Genomic DNA, 18,714 nt, shown 5'->3' on the forward strand with positions numbered 1-18,714 from the left:
GTTTCCCCTAAATAGCGAGGCCCTCGTCCTGCCCACTAGCCATGCTCGCTGTTGTTCCCCCATCCGCATCTCCAATTGCAGATCCAGTCCCCTCCGGATCACGATTCCATCCGAGGCCAGCGTGGAAATCGATGAAAGGAGTAAGCACAAGAGCAAAGGTGCAAAGGGCAACAGACAGACCAGCGATGGAGATACCTGATGACTTCGTGACGATGGGGGCTGTTGCTACGGGATGCTATGACTGAACCTGACGGAGACTTGCCCTAGGCATCCTCGCACCTGGCCCCCTCACGGTCCGAGGACCATGGAGGTGGTTGATGCCGCGGTGACGGGTGCGTTCCACACAGCTGTCTGCTCCGCCGACGCGTTCATCGTCTGTGCCCTCTTGGCAGATGGCGAGGTGTTGGACCCCTCGGCCGACCTCCCCGTGGCGCAGACGGGCGTCAGGAAGATGGCGTTGTACCCCGATGTCGCCGCAAGGCAAGGGAGCACCGGTCAGGACCCCCCGTTCCTTAAAATTCTAGGTGCTGGTCAAAGTTGCATCCTTTATTTATTTATTTTTTTTGTCAAAGAAAAGGAGCAACAACTGGAAAAATACAAACAAACGCAAGAGTCTTTAATCAGGTACATCAGTTGAACATAAGAAATACAGTATAGGAGAAGCATCCGTAAGCATACATATAATTTTGTTCTCTGAACCTCAACAACTTTGATGAATTTTTGAGCATTTAAAGGACAAGCTATCCAGTTCCAGTTACCAAATGTTGGCCAGCTTCTGTACACTAAGCCATTGCAGTTGAGGCCCAATCAACTCAAGATGAGATTTGCATTGTTGAACATCAGAATGGAGAGCCCATGTAACCTGGTGCAAGCTAATATGCTACATATAACAGGCTAAAGCTATCTGTTTGTACCTGGACAACTGAAACAATGGCGGATACTAAATCGAAATAAGTTAGGTTCATACAGCACATGCCTCAAAGTGGATATATATTTCAGACAACCTCATAAATTTCATTGGACAACTCAATTCTAAATCTGCTGGCCAATAGGTAGATACGAATTATGAGAAATATTGGTATAGGCCGACTTCTTGCTGATCATCTGTTTTATACAGCTAAAATGTGTCAGCAGCTCCCGCCTCCCCCCGGGTAAAAGCCATTGTCGTAGACTCCGCCGCGAAAAAAAACCTTTGCATCAAGGTGAGTTTAGCAAGCATATTTAGCGTTGTACATATATGTATAGACATAAGCATATAACTAATTAAACTACTGCACTTACTTTGCAGATTAACACGATAAAAGATACAGTGGTTGAGACCCATATATGATGGAAGTGGAAGTAATCAGCGAAATGAGTACTGTTTAATGCATGCATTTTTAATTTACATATATGATATTTTAGCCTGAGCTGAATCATAAAAAAAATATTCTACAACGGAGGTACAAAACACTACCACTGTGTATATAATAAGATATTTTATTCGTAAGGCAATTAAGGATGTTACTTTCTAAAAATAATTGTACTACCTATAATAAATGTTAATTTAAGTTACTTTTCTTCCCATATAACATGAAAAAAGGTTTGTTCAAACAACAATTATTTATATTTCATGCTTGCCTATGGTACTAATGTTTTCTTTCCTTCATGGGATATTGTGCTCCCTTCGTACAGTTAATTAATATATTGAAAGGGAACAATCGGGAAAAAAATGATCAAACAAATGAGCTCAACTTTAGAACTTAATAATGTATGCATAGAAAATGATACAATGAAAGAAAATCGATATAAATGAAAAAAAATATTGAAAAAAGACTGTCGCATATAAACATTCATGAAGGTATGGTCCAATTCTCAACCGAATATATCCAGCATTTTAAAACAGCTATACAAATCGATCATATTATGGTCCTTCAAAATACAGATGTCAATACTGTAATGCTATATTTTGGCAAGAAGGGAGAGTTAAACACAAGACTAAATCCACAGGGAGAAACATCGCTTACAATCTTTGTTGCAAAGGAGGAAAAATATGTATTCCAGCATTTAAAGAACCCTCAAAATTTCTAGCAGACTTAATTAATTTCAACGATGATAGCCGCTACAAAAAGTTTTTGCAAAAAAATCAGATAATACAATAGTTTATTTGCTTTTACATCCATGGACGCTAACATAGACAAGAAAATAAACGAATGCAATGGACCATACGAATTCCGTATAAATGGGCAAATACATCATCATATAGGCTCATTATTGCCAGATAAAAAAATTGCACCACAATTTGCGCAACTCTACATATATGATACTGAAAATGAGATAAACAATAGAATACGAGCTATCTAAAAAGAAGATCATGAAGCTACAAATTTGGATCATGATATTATAAAAGGACTTATAAAAATGTTAGACGAATACAATCCATTAGTTAAATAATTTAGACACGTAAGAGATTTACTACAAGAATATAACAGTATAGATGTGAGCATTCGAATAATAGGATGCAACAAGAATGATTCAAGCCAATATGAAATACCTAACAACAATGAGTTAGCATTACTCATAATAGGAGATATTTCTATAGAAAAGTATAAAAGAGATATCATCGTACAGAGTAGAAGCATAAGATTACAACAAATTTTCATATTGCACACAGCATTTATAGCATTACAATATCCTTTGTTATTTCCATACGGAGAAAAAGGTTACCATCTTGGTATGTGTTACTATAATGGCAATATAGGAGGACAAAAGATACAAAAATGAAACAAGGTAACAATGCAATATTACTATAGATATCACATGTACTACAGAAACAACCAGCATAATCCATACATGGACGATTATCAAAACAAATAATAGTCGATTCATGTGCTTGTATAGATGAAGATAGACTACAGTTTATAAGCAAAAATCAGGACAAACTAAGGATTGAGTACCTACAGGGTATAGCTGATGCTGTAGAAAAAGGTTTTGTATACGGCAATGATATAGGCAAAAGAGTAATATTACCATCAAGCCACACAGGTTGTAGACGATATATGATACAGAATTACCATGATGGTATAGCCATATGCCGTATTTATGAACCACCAGATTTATTTATTACTTTCACATGTAATCCTAAATGGCCTGAGATATTAGAAAGCTTAGAACCTGGGCAACAACCAACTAACAGAGCTGATATAATAGTACGTGTATTTCATATGAAACTAGAAGAGTTATTAAACGATATACATTCAGGAATAATATTTAGACCTATAGACGCATTACTATATTCAATAGAGTTCAAAAAAGACGCTTGCCTCATGTACATATATTAGTATGGATAAGCAAATCAAATATTGAAATTAGAAGTGAAATAATAGGCAAGCTTATATCAGCTGAAATTCCCGATCTTAAATCAGATCTACTTGGATACGTATTAATTGCAGAACATATGATGCATGGGCTTTGTGGTAACAAAAACATATTTTGCCCATGTATGAAAAAAAAGGAAGGTGTTCTAAACATTATCTCAAACAATTTCAAAATGAAACAACATTCGATGACAATGGGTTCACGTATACAAAGACGTGATACTAGTATATATATATATGAAGAAATAAACATAATCCTGATAATACATGGGTAGTACCACATAACCTATATTTAATAAAAAAAATACCAAGCTTATATAAACATAGAATATTGTAACAAAAGTACGATATTAAAATACTTATGCAAATATGTGAACAAGGGTCCTGATACTGAAAAATAGTATACATATAGATAAAAAAGAAAACATACATGCAATTGTGGAAGATAATAATCAAACTGATGAGATAAAATAGTATTTAGAATGTAGATATATATATGCAAACAAGATGCTCTTTGGAGAATATTGGGTTATGATATACATCATCATCAACCTGCTGTAGAGAGGTTACCAGTACATCTTCCATTTATGAACACTATAACATTCAACGATAATATTGAACTAAACAAGTTACTAAAAAATCCAAACATTAAAACAACAATATTAACAGAGTGGTTTGAAGCAAATAAAAAAGACAATGAAGCACATGAGCTAACATACTGTGAATTCCCAAGTAAATGGACATGGAACAAAAAGGACCATACATGGACAAAATGAAAACCTGGAACAAAAATAGGAAGATTATATTATGTTAACCCTACAGAAGGAGAACACTTTTATTTATGAATGCTACTAATAATAGTTAAGGAGCTAAAAGCTACGAAGACATCAGAACATATAAATGAGTTGTATATAAAACATATAAAGATGCATGTGCAGCACGCGGCTTGCTAAATAATGATGATGAATGGTACTGGACAATTAACAAAGCAGCAACTTGGGCATCCTCAATCTAATTAAGACATTTATTTGTAACAATGTTATTATTATGTGGTATACAAAATGAGAGATATTTTTTTAATAAAAACTGGAGACTAATGATCAATGATCTAAAACAAAAATTAGAATGACGTTATAATCTAATCCCACATACAATAAATGATGATGAATTACAAGATATATTACTTGAAGAATTAGAACAATTATTTTCAAGGAATAGAGTACAACTAAAAATGTTTAACTTACCTCCTAAAAATGTAGAATACAAAACTAGAAATGGAAACTGACTTATAGAAGAAGAAATGGATTATGACACTGAAATATTAGAAGAAAAAGCTAAAATTTTATATCAAAATTTAAATACCGACAAAAAAATGCTTTTCATAGCATTGTTAAAACCATCTTAGACAAGGAACCTGGATTTTATTTCATATCAGGTTATGGCGGAACAGGGAAAACATATCTATGGAATGCTATTATCTCATATCTACGAGCACGTAAAATGGTTGTACTAACAGTAGCATTATCAGGTATAGCTTCACTATTATTACCAAATGGAAGAATAACACACTCCAGATTTAAGATACCTCTAGATATAGATGAAACATCATTCTGTGACATAAAACAGGGATAAATACTTGCTGAACTACTAAAAGAAACGTCCCTTATAATATGGGATGAAGTGCTAATGACTAATAAACAATGCTTCAAAGCACTAGATAGGTCACTACGAGACGTGCTTAGACAATCAAACCCAAATGCAAAAGAGATACCATTTGGGGGAAAAGTAATCGTATTAGGAGGTGACGTAAGACATATACTACCAGTAATTGAAAAAGGAACAAAATTGCAGATAATAAACACTGCTATCATCAAATCCACCTTATGGAAACATGTGCATGTATGCAAACTAACATAAAATATGAGATTAAAAAGGAATAAAACAAACAACACTCATTATATTGATCTCTACAACTTTAGTAAATAGATATTAGATCTGGGCGAAGGATCACTACCAGCCAAAAAAAATAGTGATGATACAAAACCAACATTAATAGCTATACCTCCAGATCTCCTTATATATATTTAGGGTTCAAAGATACCAGCTTTAATTAGTACTGTTTATCCTGATTTCAATAGCAAATATGAAAAAGATGATTACCTAAAGGAAAGAGCTATTTTAACTCCAACTAATGAAACAGTCGACGATATAAATTCTTACATGTTAACTCTTATACCTACTGAAGAAAAAGAATATTTAAGTGCAGATAGCATTTCTAAAGCATTTGATTGCTAAGTGATATAGATGTTTTATATCCTATTGAATATCTAAATAGGCTAAACACAAATAATTTTCCTCAACACAAATTGGTTCTTAAAATTGGAGTCCCGTTTCTATGCAACTTAAATCGGAGTATAGGCCTATGCAACAGAATAAGGTTGATTGTCAATAAACTTGGAGACAATGTAATTGAAGCTACGATTATTACTGGTACAAATATTGGAACAAAAGTTTACATACCACGAATAAATTTGACAACAAGAGGTTATAAATGACCATTTATATTAAACTGCCGCCAATTCCCTAGTAAAGTGTGCTATGCAATGACTATTAACAAAAGTCAAGGACAAACATTATCTCATGTAGGTGTATATTTGAAGAAACCAGTCTTTACACACGGACAACTATATGTTGCAGTAGGCCGAGTGACCTCAAAAAATGGTTTAAAAATACTTATTGAAAATGAGAATGGACCATTTGGAAATGAAACATGAAATATTATATACAAAGAAGTTTTTAACTGTATATAAATCCCATCATAAAAATACTAAAAAATGATAACATATTTTGGTCCTATAGTAGCAAATTTTGGTATAAATACATTAGAATTTGAAATCCACCATATTCACTTCTGAATCATAATATTTTATACTAAAATAAATACCATGTTTTACTCCTCAGCATCTACTCAGTTTGTCTGCACTTCCACAATAGTACTTACAACAGCATATCCTCAACTACAATTGAAGGTATCTTCGTATCCTTAAATTGTACGTTTAATACAATATTTTGGTCTACATTGATAACTTACTGATTTATCTAATATGGGGTGTGTTGTGTTTTTTATTCATTATATAGAATGTCTACCATCTTGACCTCATTCGTGGAATTACTTAAAAAAGTAATTACCAATTGCAAAATAAAATATGCATCATTTATATCCGAAATCAGTGAAGACGAATGTTTACTAGTTGGGCTCGAGATGGATATACCTTCCACAGTGGAAAGACCAGTTTTCCTATGGGTTAATACCCAACAATGTCAACTACCACCTTGTGAACAAGTTGCACTACAAGCAATCATCTTCCTTCAACAAATATATGGCTTCCGAATAGTAGACTACAATTACCAACATATGTTGCTACATAAAAAAATCTCTACATCATTGATAGCATTAGCTACTGATGTATTAAATTTTAGCAGATCATTTGTTCCAAAAGAAAATTTAGAATTTATGTGTAAGTATCAATATTATTAGATTGGTTGTAATGCCCACACTTATCTTCAATAAATATTCCTATGTTTCCTCTATTTGTTATTGGTAAATGACTACCTATCAAAGTCAGATGGGATACAATATGCTATCTAATTTAAATACTAAGTCCTACAATTGGATTATATACGTAAGAGTTTCAAGAATGTGGGAATTCCGAGGACCAAAGGATGAAGTCTAGTTAGACACCTTGATTTAATAATTTTTGATGAGAAGGTAACATACTAACTATAATACTTCTGCTATGTAAATTGTTTGTCCTAATAGTTCTTCTATAATTGTTATATTTTAACCTTGCAGAACAATTCAATGTATGCTGAAGTACCATCAGATCCGATCATACAACTGAAAGACCATCTTGAAGAAGGGAAAATTGTTGTTATTAAGAAATTTTTAGTGGAAAGAGCTAAATCTGCGTTTAAAGTTGCCCAATATCCATACATGATACGACTGAATAGGAGAACTATTATAACCCAGGTAGCTGCAGAACCACCATCATTCCCAAGATATGTTTATACACTGACACCTCTTTCAGCATTGCAACAATACACAAACAGAACTAAGAAATTTCTAGGTATTATGTCCCTACTTTATATCTTATATAGTACAACATAAACAACAACCCATTAACACTTTTAAAAACCTTTTCATTTGCAGATGTAATTGGCCAAATAACTATTGTACCTAACGCTGCAATCATCTGGCTCACCAATGAAAGGCAGCAGGTGAAACGAATCATCATCTTACAATATTTAAGGTAACAATCTTAACTTTATGTCTTACATAATCATGCATTTCATTTATTTAACTTAGGTTCTTCAATTTCTTACCATTTGTTACCTATCTTTAGTAGCTGCACCATACTAACAATCATGTGGGCAGCTTTTGTAACAATAAATTTTATAATGCAAGGTGCCACACCTGCACTATGCTCCAATATTTGTGCCATGTATTTCTGATGTTTATTGAGTTTCTTAAACTAGAGCATAATATATGAATCTAGAAATACTTTGTTAGTTAAAAACCCACATAAATATCTTTATTTCAAAATTTAGATATATATTAGACAATTATGTAACTACAAATAAACAATGCAGATGTACTTAAGTTGCTCCCTTAAACCGACACTAGCCTTGTACATATTTCATAATAATATTCGAAACTAGCACTATTATATTCTTACTTTTCTGTAATATCTCCTGCATACTTACCTAATTATTCTTCAACCAAAGATCAAAAAGGTTGTTGCTTCAGTACTAATAACAGATCAATCTACCTTACAGTGGAACAACAATAGAGGTATCACTTTGGGGATCAAGAGCAACTGAATTTGACGGAGATCTCGTACATCAAATTGGACAAAGCCAACCAATCATTATTATCTTTGTTGGAACACTAATGAAGCAATATAAAGGACCAGCATTTCTAAGTGGAACTTCAGCATGCCGCTGGTATATAAACGAAGATATTCCACATATCAAAGAGTTTTATGCAAGGTAATGCTTACACTACGAAGCTCTCATATTATTTTATATGCCTCATAAATTAAACATTTATATACAACAGGATGACATCTAAGCTTGAACCCGTGGAGAAAATAGAATTACACAGCAATAATCTTATTCAAACTCAAATTGAAGAGAAAACGGTGTTACAACTAAAAGAAATCGATCCTTTTGAATAAGTGGTAATACACAATTAACTTCCATTACTTCCAACCTACAGTCTATCTACTATACAAAGGCTTGCTTATTGATATTTATACACACACACACATATATGCAGGGGCGCAAATTCCGCTATACTGTTACAATTACAAAACTGTTAGTACAACAAGGGTGGCCTTATCCAGCTTGCAAGTCATGCTGCTCAAAATCCCGTTTGATCAATTCAGAATACCAATGTACAAGAGAGGACTGCAAGTGCGTATATGCTAATTATAGGTATCTAACACACTATTTCCTTATTCCAATTTAACCTCAATACTAATCATGACTACTATCTACCTCACAGGTACAAACTATCGATCATGGCCGCTGATGAAACATGTGAACTTGAATTTATTTGGTGACGTCGCACAAGAACTTATCAAGAAACCAGTACACAAACTTTTAGATGTCTACGACAAGTCACAAGTACCACCAGAGATATCAGGCATACTAAACAAAAAGTACACTTTTATTGTCAGGATAATCCCAAAGAGAAGTGCAAATAATACAAATCCATCTTTCGAAGTAGTTTCATATTGTGCATGAGTTTGGAAAACAAGAAAACATACCAATCCCTCTAAAAAGTGATATTCAATGTTCTACCACTGCTCCACCTGCTTATGCAAACCTTGAATCAGACACAAGAGATCTAGCTCCACTTATTCCTATCAGATCAAAACTATATCAAAAACAGGTTTGTCTCATGATTGCTCATCTTAATGATTATATGGTACTATATTTATTCCTTATGATAACAACAATAATTGTATATTATACATTATGTTTATTCATGTATTCATTAAAATAAGGTTCTCAAGTCTTATTGATCCAAATTTACAATATTCCAGGATACAATGATGAATATGACCCTGCCAGAATCTATGGAAATAGAACAAACTGAGTACGTAACATTTTCTCATATAAAGAATCAACGAGTATACTTTCTTACACACTTAACAACTCAAAAAATTAAAATTTGTTTATACATAGGATGTATCGCCACCAGATGTTGTTGGAAAGAAAAGATTATCTGAAACAACATTGGATGCACAGGTAATTATTTTTCCCATCACTTTTACAATATTTTTTAAAACTATTTTATTTACGCGCCCTTCATTTATATAGCAGCAAAACATACCTACAGAATCACATGATGATGATTATCAAACTAGGGTTCTTAACAAAGATCCTTCGCATGGCAAAAAACCAAAGATAATACCATAGGTATGTTCATGTGCTTATTGCTTCTGCACTCCAATATGAACATTCTAGCCCCTGCTACATTTTGAGATACCGCAATAGTCTGAAATGATTTATCTACTACTTTGTGAAACACTGCAACAATTATATGATAACAAGATATTAGTGATGCTTGTTTAAGTGGTTTTATATGGCATGATAAATTGTGACATTTATTTTTGTTCCCAGAACCTCAGCAACTTTGACGGATTTTTGAGTATTTAAACGTTCAACTATCCAGTAACAGTTAGCAAACATTGTCCAGCTGCCGTGCACTAAACCATTGTTGTCGAGGCATACATTCAATGCATAAGTCTTTTATACTCAAGATGAGATTTGCATTTTTCCTCAATTCCATCAGCCTTTTATTTACATGCAACACATTAGTTTTATGAAGCCTACAATATTTATACTCCACTGTTTTCATGCTTTTTTCATGCTTCTTTGTTTTGATACATACATTCAGGCAGTGACAACGGAGAAATGGCAGCCTCTTAAGCATCAGCAAACACTACATTGCAAGACTAAGTTAACCTTTTGATGTATAATTGGACATTTTGGACTCTACTGGGCATCGATGCCCTTTTGTTAAGTGCAATCTTTTTTATGTATATATATCGCACCTAGATGCATGCCACTGCATCCAGCAAATTCATCGCTGCAGCGTCATGTAAACTACAATAGGCCCACCTACTATTCTTGATGTGTTAAATTATATATCTCATACTCTAAATATCCTATAACCTTCTGTGCAATATGTACAAAGGTGAAACAGTCTAATGTCTGAAGATGCTGTACTCCCTTCCACTCGCAGTTCCATAAGCTTATGCACCATGTCCCCCCCCCCCCCTGTTATTGATGTTGCATTACTCAATCCAAATATACAACTGTTATTTCATACTTGATACGTTTCTAAAACATTTCTAAAGTACAAACTTTATCAAATAACTCATAAAAGGGTTATCGATGGCACTCAGCAGGCGCGGCAAAGCCCCACCATCTTTCTAGTATTGTCTAAAACTCCATTGGTATGCGATAACCCGCCATCAAGCCTTTTTGTGGTAATGAAAGTAATGCATCACTGCTCCTGCCTGCACATAAAAGGCCTCATCTTGTTCCTAAAGAGTATAAGAACCTCATTTCCTTTCAATGTCGTTTTTCATCAAATTAAGAATTGATCATGCTTCTATTCCTCCCCAATAAAAACCCCTTGAAAACCACTTGCATCAAAAACCTATTTCACAGCTACATCATCATCTCCATGAATTTAATTGGTTTTCTTTGCACACTACTACTCGAAACCAACCAACCTTTTCCTCTCTAACCTAGCAGGCTTTGCGGTCACCGTTTTGACGTCCCTGTTGAGTATCTATCCAGTTAACAAGTAGCATATACATTCACGTAACTGACTTGGATCAACTCTGCCATTATTTCTAGTTTCACCAGGAACTGCCATGGTTGCCCGCCGTCCATGTTTCTCTATTGCTTTTTTTTAAAGAGTAGACTCACACTCACATAACTGTACGAGTGCCTTTGAGGGAGCACCGGTGCTCGAACCTGGATCGCTCCTCTAAGAGCTGCCTTCAGGAATCAGTTGGTTCGGTGCTCTTTCTCTATTGCTAACTATCACCACCAAATGCAATCTTTTTTATTCTTGACAATCCATCTACTCTATCCCCGTGCCTCAACTGCACTTCTCCATCGACATAGTGTACCACCTCATGACATGGTTTGGCTCTTTGTGTGTTCTTCTAATAAGTAAAGGAGCAGCATATGTTCTTCTCCATTCCCCTCGCATTTAGCACATATTCTGCATGCGCAGAATCTTGCTTGTGGGAGAAGCTGGTGGGAGATAACTTTCACTTCTTAGTTCAATCTTGACTTTCGCTTATTCATAGAGGACTTTTACAGTACACCTAAATGAGTGTCTACTGTCCATTCTCACTATCTGATGGCTCAGATTGAACCAGTGATACCTTTTCACCTCCTAGTATCATGGGTATCATGTAGCGGTATCATGTGTATCATATGAGCAGAAGTGAAAAAAAAATAGAATGGCAATCTTGCAAAATATATGTTCAATGCGGTATCTTGGGTATCATATGCAGTCGGAGGCAAATAACGTAATTAGCCCCAAGATAACCTTTGTTTATTTCACTAATACCTCCCTAATTACAAAAATAACCACCCAAATGGACGGCTAGATTTCAACAATGATACTTACGACTAACCGGTATCATGGTGTACCGTAAATGTCCTCTATTCATAGAGTTGTTGCAAAATCATATAGTTCGGCATAGCTTTTGCTTTTTTATATATAGAAGCTAAAGCAGAAATTGTGTCACGTAGGGTCTTAGATTCGCAAGCGTTTCACACCATCTTAAGAGAAACAGCTTTATTGTATTTTATTTTATCAGTTGAATATCCATGCATTACCATGGAATAATAAATTCATGTAAAAGAAATGGTCTATGTTAAAATGTAATCACAAAAAAAATTCAACTCGTAGCTCGTTGATTCCATTTCTTATGAGTTGTTACCATGGTACATCGAATACGACCATAATAGCCAAATATTATTTAAACTTACATACTAACAGGACTATACTTTACTCATCCTTGCTTCCCTTCTGTTCTAACAAAAAGCTGTTAATATGTAACAGTACATATAATTCAAGAGCATATATAAAGCATCATGCAATCTCTGACAAATCTGACTTAGTTTCAACAGTACACATATCAATCTCTGGCCAACAACATGAGGTTTATGTGAATCTCTTTGTCATGAAAAATCTAGTTAGAACAAATATATATTAGGTGAAAATTCCACCTAATCAGCAAACCTACAACATTGAGCAATATTCTGGACATTCTTAAAACGTTTTACAGTAGCAATCTCTCTAACCTGCATCTGCGAACTTCTAAGGAGCAGGTTATTCACCTAGTACGGGTATATGCAAATAGACCTGACCAAAATGCAAAAAATTGAAATCACTTACTAATCAGCCACTTCTTTGATTACTATTACAAAAGGAAAATAATTTTGAGAAGTCATCGCTAACTTTTGTACAGAAAACAGAGGGGAAAGAAGACGGTCCGGCACTCACAGGAGTGGATGACAACGGTGGAGACGTAGGTGTCGACGAACGCCACCAGCCCGTGGTCACGGAAGCCCCGTGGCTCCCAGCGGTGGCTCGAGGCGAGAGGAGTGCGCAGCGTCCTTGTTGCTCTTGTGCTCGTCTTGCCAGTGCACGATTATGTAGTATCCATGCAAGCTCTCTCCATGATAGCACAAATTATTGGAAAACAATGGGGGGAAACAACAACAGTGAAGTTACCTTGCGCAAGAAACATGCTTCCTAGAGTGTGCCATTCCTCCCTCCATTTTCTTCTAGCTATTCTGGGGAATGTACCATGTTGCTGTGACACATATTGCAGAAGATAAAGAAGTGATGCAACATGCCTGCCCCTAAAATGACTAAAGAAAATGGAAGAGATTGAGACGTGGCTTAAAGGAAACATTCTTTTGGCTGCTGCCATGATTCCTTGCCCTTAAATCTTTCAGCCTTTTTGATAAATCAACAGCAGCTGTCTGATTGGGATCTTCTTGCGTTGTCATACCATGCTCACCATAAGCTTCTTGCTTGATTTCCTTCACCTATACAATGTGTGTGCTTCTGTGCAACAACCAGCAACAAGGCGTGTGTTTCTTTCATATTATGAAACAAATTGTATGATGACTTACTCTTCTAATCAAATCCACAGGCTCCATAGCACGCCGCATCTCTTCAGACTCCCATCTAAACCGTAGCTGATCTGCAGAAGAAAAGCATCCGGTCTCTTCAGACAAGAACTTACTTATATCTTTAGTTTCACAAATCACAAAAGACTACCATTAAGTAGACAAAACTCAATTTAGGACTGTCACAATATTCATTAGGGTCGTCATTAAGTAGGCATGGCACCTTTAGTGCATCTAGCGTACAAATAAACACATTTTAAAAGAATATCACTTCGTATCGTATGTTTTAGTTCAGCTTTATCTCACTACATGCTAAGTGCATACCGATTATGGATTTAAATAATGGTACAAAATTTGTTGAACATCCCGACAGCATATTTGTTTCTCTTCCATGCATGCATGAAATATATTGACGTAACACCTTCTAACTGGATGTTGGCAGAAGAGAAGATGTCTTTCACAAATAAAGTACGGCGAGAGTCTCTTCTAGAGATGAGACTTAAGTTTAGAGAGGTAGAGAGGAGGGAGAATAAAAAATGTGTTGATAGTAAAAAAGATTAGTCTCCTAGCCTGATGGTTATGGTTCTGTATTTATAGAGTCATTCAGGGTGTAAAATGTGCAAATATGCCCTTATAGAGATAGAGATACAAACTATCACTATACCATAGGGACCTAGAGCCAGTCGAATTGCACGTTATGAGCCTAGGTAGGATGCATTTACCTCTAATCAGAAGATATTATCTACTATAGCAATACAATGGTGCAATTAGCCCTAAGGGCGTGGTACTCAGCCGGTCGCCCATTGCGGTGCCACACTATCAAGGTGTCAGTCTGGCTCCCACTTACGCTGGGAGGTCAGGGTGGCCACCATTTGCACAGGCATTAACTACCAGTCACCTCATGTCAGGTCAGTTGCCTTTAGTGTTCTTTTTTTTGCTGATATTCCTTCCGGAGGCTAGCTTCTTCCCCTGCCTCTGGAAGCCTTAGCTTATGCAGGGAGTTCGAAGCCCAAGAGCTCCGGAGAAGCTCTTGATGGTGTCCCCTTAATATTATCGGTGGTCTGGAATATTTCCCCAACAGTACCCCTCATCTACTGGCCCCGAGGTGTGGAGGGGCGAGCAAATGTAGAAGGAACTATCTTTAGCCCAAATAGTCAGGATATTCTAATATAACTTCTAGTCGTTGAAGAGCCTCTTGGTGATGATCATAAGCGATGGTGATGAAGCCAGAGGTGGCGTAACCTAGAGGAAATTGTGTGGTTTGGAGTCCAATGACGAGAGTTGGAGACGTAGTAGATGTTAGAGCCCCTACTGAGGCCGGAGGCGTAGAGGCGTTGGAGCCGGAGGCCGTCGAGATTCGAATGTAGGCAATGCGCTTCGAAGCCCGTGCTGAGATCGGAGGCGTAGATGCATTGGAGCCAAGCTGAGGCTGGAGGCGTAGAGCCGAAGGCCGTTTGAAGCCCTATGGCGGATAGAGCAAGCTCTTCAGCTTCTCTGATGGTGAGCCTTTTCACCATTTGAACCGTCATAATGGAGATCGTATGTAGAGGCAAGATATTCTCCCCATTTTTTTGGCACAAGTGCTTAATGACGCGTGGTAATGTCAGTGCGTCTGACAGGGTAATACGCCGGTCCTCTTGGGGTCTTGTGTCGGTTGCCCTTGCATGCGCCGAAAGGGATTCAAATAATAAATGTGACAAGATGTGTATGCAGAAAACTAAGGCACTGCCGTAGGGAGTTGCCACTTGTGCGCGGATTTGATCAGGATGTGGATATAGCCCCTTAGGATAATAATTGGGAAGGCCACGAGACGGTACCAGTGGCAGTTCTGTTTCCTTCCCTAGGCATACGCAAACGATTGGCCTAGCTTTAAAAGCTAGGGTTTCCCCAATTGGTCCTTCATTGCTGTGTAAGGGAGCGATTCTTCTTTGGCTTGATCATGGTCTCCTCCTCCACCTCATTGTCGGAGATGTCGATGATTTTGACTGTCTTGACTAGGGCAGGGTCACCTCTGGTGCCAGCATTAGTTCCACCTGCCACGGTGCCTCTGGGGGCGAGCGGTCCTGCGGGCATATTTACGAGGTTGGAGCCAGACACCATCGTGCTTCCCTCCTTGCAGAGAGGGCTGCCCCCCATCACTACGTCTCGATCTCCAGTCCGATTGGTCGCTCTAGTCGAGATTATCGATATCTCTAACGATGAAGAGGAGATCGACTGGGATCTTTTAGAGAAGGAGATTAACGAGGAAGAAAAGGCGGAAGGGAAGAAGGAGGCAGCCCAGGGGGAGAAGAAGAAGGCCAAGGAGGAGGGGGAGAAGGCTGTGGAGGAGTCCTCTTCGTCCTCATCCTTTGACAGCGTGGAGGCTGGCTACTGCATCAGCCTCCATAGCGGTAGGCTGCAGATGAAGCGCATTCGCCGCTTCATGCCCCACCGTTAGGGCTTGTAGTTTTCTTCCCCATTCCTTGTCAGTGCTTTTGGTCCCCAGTAGTTCAGATACTAGGAACTCGGGAAGGCATGTAAGCATATGTTTGGATGTGAATTATTAATATAACTAAATCCTTAGGTCCGCTTACTGTTGTTTTTTTCTTTCTTTGATCAAAGTGCATGGCGATCTTTCGGGCATGTAGCCAGACATGTTTTTTGTGTGTGTGCACCTAAGCTCCAGTGCCTTACCTTCCTCGGCCCCCACGCACGCAGCAGTTGTTAGCAGCCGGAGAGTGCGATTGTAGGTATTTTTCTAGTGTTTTAGGGGTGATTGGAGCAACAAAGTCTTACACAGGTTTAGGCTGCAACGCAGCCGAGGAAGGTGTCATCAACGTGCGAAGGGTTTGGACCTCGACACCTTTTGCGGGGGATATTGCCTCGTTGTTCCTGGCGGAGGGGGTGTAGTTGATAGTGGGGCCATGAGACGAGTTCTTTGATGGATACAAGGTAGTTTCGGAGCCTAGTGGTGGCGGATGGAGGCGAAGCTGACATTTAAGGCTAGGGGAGGTAGTTTACGACCCCCTTAGTCCTGGCCACCACTAGGTTCCAGCATGGTACAAACATTCTTTTATTTGATGTCGGTATAGACTACTCTCCAAATTTGTTCTAGATTTCTGACTCAAAGCAATCTCCTCGGAGCCCGATGGCAGTTGGAGGAGGTGAAACCGATGGCTAGGCTGATGGACATAATTCGCGACCCCTTCGGTCCTTAGCCGTGGCGAGGCAACGGAGGCAGGTCCATCCGGAGCCCAGCGGTGGTTGCTGGAGGTGTAACTGATGGCTAGGCCAAGGGAGGCAGTCCGCGACCCCCTCGGCCCTTAGCCATGGGGAGTTCTGGAGGTAGGGCCATCCGGAGCCCAGCAATAGTTGTCAGAGGTGAAACAGATGGCTAGGCCAAGGGAGGCAGTCCGTGACTCCCTTGGCCCTTAGCCGCGGAGAGGCTCTGGAGCTAGGGCCATCCGGAGCCCAGCGGCAGTTGTCGGAGGTGAAACTGATGGCTAGGGCGAGGGAGGCAGTCCGCGACCCCCTCGACCCTTGGCCGTGGTGAGGCTCCGGAGCCACGGCCATCTGGAGCCCCCGCCGGTTGCCGGAGGTGAAACCGATGGCTAGGCCGAGGGAGGCAGTCCGTGACCCCCTCGGCCCTTAGCCATGGTGAGGCTCTGGATGGCCCTCTGGAGCCCAGCGGTGGTTTGCCGAAGGTGAAACCGATGGCTACATCTAGGGAGGTAGTCTGCAACCCCCTTGACCCTTAGCCGTGGAGAGGCTCCGAAGGTAGGGCCATCCGGAGCCCAGTGGCGGTTGCCGGAGGTGAAACCAATGGCTAGGCTGAGGGAGCAATCCACGACCCTCTCGGCCCTTGGCCGTGGCGAGGCTCCGGAGCCAGGGCCATCCGGAGCCCAGCGGTGGTTGCTAGAGGTGAAACTGATGGCTATGCCATGGGAGGCAGTCCGTGACCCCCTCGGTCCTGAGTCGTGGTGAGGCTGAGGCGACCTCTTTGGTATTTGGCCAGCGCCTTCGAGTTGTCAGAGGGTTCCGTGCTCTATGACATCAATGATATGCCTTCAACTTGCCGGAGGGTCCGTACCTCTACGACATCAGGGATTACGCCTACGACCTGTCGGAGGGTTTCTTTGTACCTCTACGACATCAGAGCTTACGCCTATGACCTGTCGAAGGGTTTCTTTGTACCTCTACGATATCGGGTCTTATTCCTAGGACCTATCGAAGGGTTTTCAGCACCTCTACGACATCTGAGCTTTTACCTACAACCTGTCGGAGGGTTTCTTTGTACCACTACGACATCGGGGCTTTTGCCTACGACCTGTTGGAGGGTTTTCAGTACCTCTACGGTATCGGGGTTTTTGCCTACGACCTGCTAGAGGGTTTCTTTGTACCTCTACGGCATTAGGGCTTTCGCCTATGACCTACTGGAGGGTTTCTTTGTAGCTCTATAGCATCAGGGCATTCATCTATGACCCGCCGGAGAGTTTCTTTGTACCTCTACGATATCGGGGCTTTTGCCTATGACCTGTTAGAGGGTTTTCAATACCTCTACGGCATCGAGGCATTTGCTTATGACCTGCCAGAGGGTTTCTTTGTACCTCTATGACATCGGGGCTTTCGCCTACCACTTGTCAGAGGATTTACAAGGTTTTTAAGGTATCTCCGCTACCGAGGTCATGCCATCGGCGTGGGAGATTTTTAAGCTATCTCCACCACCGAAGCTAAGCCATAGGTGGGGAGGTTTTTAAGATGTCTTCGCCACCGAGGCTAGGCCATCGGCGAGGAGGTTTTTAAGCTGTCTCCACCACCGAGGCTAAGCCATCGGTGGGGAGGTTTCTAAAATGTCTATGCCTTATTTCAACAAAGGTATAACTTAAGCTTTGAGTGTAGATATAACTTAGATTTTACTATTTATTATTGGACAGAGATATAACTTAATTCTTACGGTATCCTATTGCTACCTAGCAGCTACCTGTCGTACAAACTTTCAATCAGATAAGCTAGCTACTTTCAGAGTATGCTAACTTTGTTGTATAGATACCAACTAGCTAGGTAAGCTATTGCTAGGTGTCCATAAGCGGGCATACCTTTGCAAAAATGAGGCCTCCATAGTAAGGTCGAATGCCAG

General features: G+C 39.1%; 1 protein-coding gene across 3 annotated transcripts; it reads left to right on the plus strand.

The window, feature by feature from the left end:
- Positions 1-1,175: 1,175 nt before the first annotated feature.
- On the plus strand, positions 1,176-10,660 carry LOC133905740 (replication protein A 70 kDa DNA-binding subunit A-like). 3 transcript variants are annotated; one of them, XR_009907682.1, is made up of 9 exons: positions 1,176-1,202; positions 1,289-1,357; positions 6,318-7,666; positions 8,193-8,405; positions 8,695-8,852; positions 8,923-9,312; positions 9,467-9,519; positions 9,609-9,671; positions 10,324-10,660. XR_009907682.1 is itself a non-coding variant. In XM_062347504.1 (5 exons), exons 2-5 carry the CDS (start codon positions 7,219-7,221, stop codon positions 8,591-8,593), a joined length of 696 nt encoding a protein of 231 aa, XP_062203488.1. In that variant the 5' UTR covers positions 1,289-1,357; positions 6,318-7,218; the 3' UTR covers positions 8,594-8,683. The 3 variants fall into 3 exon arrangements, 1 of the variants encoding a protein (XP_062203488.1); XR_009907683.1 differs by having other exon boundaries at positions 8,695-8,831; XM_062347504.1 differs by lacking the exons at positions 1,176-1,202; positions 8,695-8,852; positions 8,923-9,312; ... (1 more) ...; positions 9,609-9,671; positions 10,324-10,660 and adding an exon at positions 8,476-8,683 and having other exon boundaries at positions 6,318-7,483; positions 7,567-7,666.
- The last annotated feature ends 8,054 nt before the right edge of the window (positions 10,661-18,714 follow it).

This window comes from Phragmites australis, chromosome 2 (assembly GCF_958298935.1).
Source record: "Phragmites australis chromosome 2, lpPhrAust1.1, whole genome shotgun sequence".
NCBI lineage: Eukaryota > Viridiplantae > Streptophyta > Magnoliopsida > Poales > Poaceae > Phragmites > Phragmites australis.

Excerpts from the sequence above, each read along its gene's own strand:
- LOC133905740 (XM_062347504.1), top strand. The coding sequence starts at position 7,219 with ATGTATGCTGAAGTACCATCAGATCCGATCATACAACTGAAAGACCAT. Across the intron at positions 7,667-8,192 it reads ATCATCTTACAATATTTAAG|TGGAACAACAATAGAGGTAT; the intron begins GTAACAATCTTA and ends TCTACCTTACAG. Across the intron at positions 8,406-8,475 it reads ATCAAAGAGTTTTATGCAAG|GATGACATCTAAGCTTGAAC; the intron begins GTAATGCTTACA and ends TATATACAACAG.